General features: G+C 54.1%; 1 protein-coding gene across 2 annotated transcripts; it reads left to right on the forward strand.

Annotated features, from left to right (window-relative positions):
* Positions 1-469: 469 nt before the first annotated feature.
* MLKL (mixed lineage kinase domain like pseudokinase) lies at positions 470-7104 on the forward strand. 2 transcript variants are annotated; one of them, XM_063410701.1, is made up of 11 exons: positions 470-745; positions 1414-1982; positions 2173-2286; positions 2388-2562; positions 2664-2761; positions 2886-3021; positions 3560-3644; positions 4041-4189; positions 4388-4437; positions 4913-5053; positions 6151-7104. In XM_063410701.1, the coding sequence occupies exons 2-11, from the start codon at positions 1526-1528 to the stop codon at positions 6201-6203; spliced, it is 1458 nt and encodes a 485-aa protein (XP_063266771.1). In that variant the 5' UTR covers positions 470-745; positions 1414-1525; the 3' UTR covers positions 6204-7104. The 2 variants fall into 2 exon arrangements, with proteins under 2 accessions (XP_063266771.1, XP_063266772.1); XM_063410702.1 differs by having other exon boundaries at positions 470-648.
* The last annotated feature ends 211 nt before the right edge of the window (positions 7105-7315 follow it).

The raw sequence follows: 7315 nt of genomic DNA on the forward strand, positions 1-7315 counted from the left end.
CAGCAAACCTGGGTGACGCTGGGGCTCTGAGTAAGCAGAACCTGCCACTCACTTCTCTGAAGTTGGGCAATAGCATCGCATGCGCCCCAGAGCTTCCCAAAATCAGCCCTGTGACGAAGCTGTCTGCAAAATTTCCTGTGCTCCCAGCAGAGGTCAAGCCCTGCTTCCAGCACAGGTGGCCACAGCCTGCCTCCTTTGGTGCTGGGGGCTGCTGGGGCTCAGGGATGGGGAGAAGAGCAGGGCTGTGCTAGGGAGGGTCTCACTGCACATGCAGGAAGTTCAGCAGGGCACAGAGCCCTTGCTGTGGGTGTTCCAGTGCCCTGAGGAAACCTTCCCACAGCTGCCAGCACAGCAGAATGGGTTGTGGTGCTCAAAATAGCAGAAGCATCAACACAGAGGAGCACAACTTCCCCATCCCCTTTTTCCCACTGCACTTCCTGTGGGCAATTCCCTTTTCCATCAGGCAAAACACAGCACGAGGGCACACTGCCCTTGGGAAGACCCCGAGCAGCTTTCTGGGAACTGGGAGCTGTGATGGCATGGGAAGCCAGGTTGCACAACCAGGTCCCTTCCGCTGTGACACCCTTTAAACCGTGCTCGTCCCGCGCCCCTCCAGTCTGCAGAGGCAGCTCAGCGGAGCAGGACCAGGTAACAGAGGTTCCCTCTGGGCAAGGGGGATCCTTCCTTGGGGCTGTGCTGGAGAGAGCCTGAAGAGGACGGGAGAGTGGCTGCAGCTGGATCCTGGGTGGGTTTCCATCTCGTTTCCAGCCAGAAGGACCTGGCACCCCTCTCTTAGCACTGGCTAGGTCAGAGGGGCTGCTGCTAATTTCCCTGCAGCAGGGGTGGTTTTCTGTCCTTGCTGTCTGCATGTGGGCTGGGGAGCAGGCACCATCCCTGTAGGGATGCTGAGCACATAGAAAGAACGTGATTTAAAGTCTTAAATGGGCAAAACAGAGCTAGGGGGAGAAAATGTGGAGAAGCTGGGGATGCTGGAGCTGTGAAGACGTGCAAGCCTTTATTAGATAGGTGATCACAGAGAGAGACATTGGGCAGAAATGAAAGTAGATCTTTACAGTCAAAGATGTGGGCTCTGTGGGCAGAAACCCAGGGTGATGCGGGGCTGGAGCCAGGAATGCTGCCCAGGAGTTGCTCCTTAGGTCACTGATGTCCCTGCTCCTCTGGGTGGAAGATCTCTGGGATGGCTCACACTAAATTAATGTACATACATCATGCCAAAACATCTCTTGCTAATGCAGAGGAAGATGTGCTACTACTGTTGTTACTGATGTCTCTGCGTGTGCTTGCTCCAGTCTGCACAAGCAGCTGCAGTGCCAGGCAAAGCAGGGAAAGCAAAAGCAGCTGGGGATGTGAAGGGCTGTGGGAGAATGTGTGCCATATGAGGGTGTTCCTTAGGGTGGAAGGTGTGGAAGAGCTGCATCCAGCTGATTTCTGAGCAGCGCCTGAGCCTTACCTGCACCAGACACTGCCAGCCCACACCCCGGTGACCAAGCCCTGTGTTGCAAGCATGGACATCGTGGAGAGGGTCTTCTCTGTGGCCCAGGCCATCCATGCCCAATTCGAGCAGGTGAAGTGCTGTAAGCACCAGTGCCAGCGCCTTGTGGAGCGAATCCAGATTCTGCTGGAGCCCGTGAGGGTCCTGAGAGCTCAGCCACGACAGCACATCTCCCACCATGAAGAGGAACTGCTTGAAAAGCTGCTCCAGGCACTGGGGGAAGCCCAGAAACTGGTGATGAAATACAGCCAGGCCAGCTGGATCCAGAAGTTCCTGCGAGCCCGAAGTACTGGTGAGGAGTTTGTGTGGGTGAACGAAAGCCTGGAGGACATTGCCCAGGGGCTCTCGCTCCTGCTGCAGGCAGAGCAGAAGCAGGCTTTCCTGGAAGCTTTCCAGTCAAAGACATGTCGCAGGCAGGATGCTGAGGACCTGAGGGATGACAGAGCTTTCCTGGACCAGGTGATTGCAAGTGAGTGTATTTAGCAAACCCTCTTTTCCTGCAACAGGTGGTTGGCCCCGCTCTCCAGCTGCTGCCTAGCTCTGTCTTGATGGCCATGGCCATGAAGAGCCAAAGGGACATTTAAACCATGAAAAAACCCAAACCACACAGTCATGCTTGTTCATCCAGTGGCCCAAGCTCTGCTTGTTTCCCTCCCTAGGTACTGAGGAGCCCAAAGGTGTGGTTGAGGAGATCTACATCGACAGGGAGTGTATGGAGAGCAAGGTGGACTGGATGCAAGGCGAGCTGAGCAGAGTCATTCGTGAGATGGAGCGTAAGTCAGTGTCACACCACCTGCACCCCAACACTGTGTTCTTTCCCCCCAAGCCCTGCCTAATGTGTCCCTTGTTCCCTTCTGGCACATGGTGGGAGCAGGCTTGAAGAAGGTCAATGTTGGTAAAAGAGAAGACATCACTGAGATCAAGCGAGACCACCTCACTTTCCACAGGCACCTGCAGGACACAGAGAGCTACGACCTTTATGAGGGCGAGTACCTCAAGTACCCTGTTGCCATCAAAACCTTCAAGAGGCCATTGACCACGGACCCCGTGTGAGTTGCTCTGGGTGGGAACGAGCGTGGCCCCAGGAGGGTGACACAGCACTACGCCCTACCTTGTTCCAGGGATCTCACTGTGCTGTTCATTTCCACAGCAAGGTGAGAGACATCTTTGAGAAGGAGATTCAGACCCTGAAGAAGTTTGAGTCTCCAAATATCCTGCGCATGTATGGGATCTGCATTGAGGAGAAGGGTAGGGGTGTCACATTAATGCCACCCTTTTCCTCCCCTGCCATCCCCAGTGCTAGCTGGTGGCACACGCCTTGTTGTGCCACCTCTCAAGAGGTGGCACAAGCCAGGATGCTTTTGCCTTGCAGATGGCAGCCCCTGCTTCTCCATCATCATGGAGTACTGTAAGCATGGGACGCTGCGGGATGTGCTGAACAAGGAACGGGATCTTTCCTGGGATATCCGCATTCGGATGGCCCTGGGAGCCGCCAGAGGCCTCTACAGGTGAGCACCTGTACAGATCAGTGAGCAACTCCACCTGATGATCCAAAAGCTGAGTGCAGCTTCCTGATTTCTCAGAGTAAGCCGTGGTGTCCTGTTAGACACTGATTCCCAGTGACACTGCCTTGGGACTGGGATGGGAGGCTGGCTGGTCACGGGGTAGGTAGTGGATTTGGATCCAGTAGCTCCCATCTACCCTGGTCACTGTCCCCTACATCTGGCTTCAAGCCTGCAAAGGCCTGGAAGGGGGAAATCCTTTACCCAGATCCACAGGGCAGATTTGGAAGTACCCTACAGCATGGCCAGTTCTGCTTACAGGCCCTGCTCATCCACAAGGCTTGTTGCTTTGCCCACAGCACCTCTTCCAGCACCTGCTGGAAAGGTTGGCTTAGCAGGGTTGATCCACCAAGACAGGCAGAGAGCTGCTGGCTTCTCTGGATGCATGTCAGTCATTTCCTTCACGGCAGGAGGGAGTGCCAAGGTCAGTCCATCATCATCATCATCATCATCACGTGTTGCCCTTGGCTCCATCCCTCTGCAGGTTGCACCAGACGGGGGAGAAGTCCCGACTCCATGGCTGCATCTGCAGTAGCAAGTTCCTGGTGGCTGGGGATTACTGTGTGAAGGTAAGCACTACACTTGGGGATGCTTTGGGGAGTTTTAAATGTTTTTAAGGATGTCTTCCTCCACCAACACTGAGGGAATTGTGATGGTCCAGGATAAAATGGGGTAGTGTCATCTCCCCTGTGACTTTAGGCACCGAAACCTCCCTAACTTGGTGTTATCATTAGCAAAGTAAGTATTCCTAAAGCATCCAGCCTGGGGTGAGCTGAAGCTGAGGCAATTCACCCGCCTTCACCTCTGGTTCTGCTTGCAGGAAGAGACCTGTGCTGGGCAGCACACACGGCTGCACACCAGCCTTTGCTGCCCATGGCAGCTTGCTCTGTTCTCTCCGTCTTGGGGCAGTCCCTAGCTGCACCACACGTTTCTACTTCTCCTCATTCTCTCATTCTCTCAATCAGCTGTCAGGATTTGAGCTGTGTGAAACAGAATCATCCATCAAGAGGAAAGCCAAGAAGGACTGGAAGCAAGTCTCTATGTTGGCTTACATCGCTCCAGAGAATCTGAAAGACATCAACTACCCTTACAAGAGGCCCTGTGAAATATACAGGTGTGTCTGTCCCTCCCAGGAGATGCCTGTGAGGAGGCAGGTGTCTGGCAGAGTAGCTGCTGAGCTGTGGAAGGAGGCCAGGTTTAATCAGACACACAAGCAGGTGCTTCCAATTGGCACAGCCCAACAGTCCTCTCCATTAGAAGGGAGGAATACATGGTGGAATGAATACTGAGATTCTTGTTTGTCTCCTTCCAGCTTTGGGATCGTTCTGGCAGAGATTGCAACCTCCAAAATCCCATTTGAAGGTGAGACAGAGGTATCTGGTTCCCTGTGTAAAAGCCACACAGCACAGTGTGAATCCTGTCTGGTACTGGATGCTCCCTGCACCTTCCCTGAACACCCCATGCAAGAGCCAGTGGCAGTGCCTGGTGTTCCTGACTCTGCATGACAGCTTCATATCTTCTTCTGAAACTCCAATTAGTAAAGTACACCTAATAGTAAAGCAACCTGCCTAAACCACATGCAAATCATTTTTGTTTCTATTGGATGGTCCTGTGCATTTAAGCGTAAAAGCATCTTGCTCTAGTGGAGGCCAACAGTGTCATGTCAAATACGGTGGAATTCATTGCAGACAGAGTTTGGGTCGCTTCCCTGCTGGCTTCTCCCTGCCAAAGGCTGCAGTCAGGCTCTTGGCACGGCTTTGCGCTGGGTTTCCTCCCCAGCACCCTCCTGTGGCAGCAGAGTTCCCTCCTGACACTCCTGTTTGCACTTGTTGTCTAGGCTGCACTCCTGAGGAGATTGTGGAGAAAATCTGCAATCACCATTACTGGGACCCTCTTGGGGAAGACTGTCCTGAAGACCTGAGGAAAGTCATTGAACAGTGCCGGGCCTTTGAGCCCTCCCAACGCCCTTCTGCCGAGGGTAAGTGTCCTGGACACCTGCTCCACAGGCCCTTTGCATCCCTCAATCAGCTACTTCAGCAGGCAGTTTGCCCCTTGTTTCCCATATGGATTTGCCTGGTTTTGTGTTTTGGGATCCTGCCTTGACCTTCCTTTTTATGCTAACAAGTCCCCCAGTTCCAGACCTCACACATTACCCTTTATTTACCCATGCCCCAACAATAATCACCAGGCTGTTCATTTGGCATCACATAAAAGTAGCTTTTTCTCTCAGACAAGTACTGAGCTGGAAGTAGGGATCTGAGAGTTAGTCCCAACTCAGGTCTTGCAGGTCCCATAAGCTGGAGGAGCAGCCACAACACTCTGCAGGAACATTTCTTGCCTTGGGCTTTCAGCAGTAAATTGCAGTCTTGGGCATAGCTCTATGACAGGGAAGTTCTCACTGTCTCTGAAGCTGGTTTGTGTCTGATCAGATGAGTAACTGGTCTCCATCAGGAGATACAACAGCAACATCAGGAAATTATAGAGGAGCATTTCTGGTGTGTTTGAAGTCACTGAGGTCATACCCTTCCCTTGGTTCATCTGTCTAAGGGGAGAAAACTTACTTCAGTCTCATCCACTCCATCCTGCGGGACCAGATCCATACAAGAGATGTGGGAAATGTGCCCAAGGAACCGCTGAGTGTCACATCCGTGTGATTCCGTTTCTCACCAGCACCTCCCTCAGCAGACCCTGGCACAGGGAATCACCCTGGCTGAAGTGAAAACACCAAATATCATTAGAGATGTTGGCAAAGCCACATTGAGGCATGAGGAAATAGGAATGCTTTATTACTCTAATATGGCCCTAATCCAACACCAACAACTGTGTGGTGCTGAGCTGGAAGAAAGCTTATTGCAGCTTTTACAAGGGGATTTCCATACCTTTGTTTGGTTTGTGCTGTCTGCTCAGGCCTGTCCCCTGCTAATCCCTGCCCACTTGTGGTGGCCCGAGGAGAGTGTGACTGCATGACCCAGTCGCTATCAGTGAGGGAAAGCCATTTTCTCACCTATTAAAAAAATCCAAACAAGCCTACAACAAATCCTCTGTGTTGATTAATGCCATCCTTGTGTTTTGCAGAGATTGTGGACTCGCTAGCTGACCTGGAGAAAAGGAGAAACCAAGGCAGTTAACTGTGGGGAACAGGGCCGGGTGACGCAGGGCAGCAGGCCCAGGGTGCCACTCGCCCCGTTCCCCTCACAGACACTGACAGTTCAACACTCCTGCGTTTGTTTCTGTGCGTGCCACCTTCGCCTTGCCAGGGCGCCGGGCCTGGGCGGCTTTGCAGGCAGCTGGGGAGGGAGGTGGCTTGAGGAGAGGCTGTCAAGAAGCCTACACGGACCAGAGAGACGGAACACAGCTTCTTTTACAAGAACAGACTGAGGGAGATGAGCCTGTTCAGCTTTGAGAAGAGAGGACTGAGGGGGGACCCCGTTAGTGTCTGTCCCTCTCTCAAGAGAGACTGCAGCGGACGGAGCAGGCTCTGTTGGGCGGCGCCCAGCAATAGGACACGAGCCAGCCGGCAGAGAATGATACATAGGAAGTTCCACTTGAATATGAGGCAGAACTTCTTTTCTGTGCGGGTTATCATACACTGGAACATTGCCCAGAGAGGGTGTGGAGTTTTCCTCACTGGCGATATTCCAGAAACATCTGGACGCAATCCTGTGAAACGTGCTCTAAGACAATCCTGCTTGAGCAGGGAGGTGGGACCAGATGACTCACTGTGCTCCCTTCCAACCCGACCCATTCCGTGATTCTCCTCGGCCTCGCCCCTGCCCACGGGCGCCGGGGCCCGGCTACCCTGGGGCCACCTCCGGCTCCGCTTGGGCTCCCCCCGGTTCCTTCCAAATCCTTTCCCGTTCTGCTCGGCTGCCCTCGGGGTTCCCCCTGGTTTTCCCCGGCCCTCCCCCAGGTACCCCTCCAGCTTCCCCTCCCGTTTCCCCCGGTTCCCCCGGACTTCCCCAGCTGCCCCCGGTTCTCCCGGGCTCAGCCCGGACCCACCCCGCCATGGCTACGCCCCGCCCACCTCCCCCGGTTTGAATGAACTTGCGCTCCCGCTCTTTTCCCCACGCGGCGTCTCCGCCAATGAGAACTCGCTCCCCTGCCCTTGCCCCGCCTCCTCTGCCGTCTTGGGCCTCATTGCCCAATCAGCTGGCCCTCATCGCTGCGCTTTGACCAATCAGAGCACGCCCTACCTCCTTGCCTCTCGCCCCGTCACGCCCAGTTCCGTTAAACAGACGGA

This window comes from Prinia subflava, chromosome 13, assembly GCF_021018805.1.
Source record: "Prinia subflava isolate CZ2003 ecotype Zambia chromosome 13, Cam_Psub_1.2, whole genome shotgun sequence".
Taxonomy (NCBI): Eukaryota; Metazoa; Chordata; class Aves; order Passeriformes; family Cisticolidae; genus Prinia; species Prinia subflava.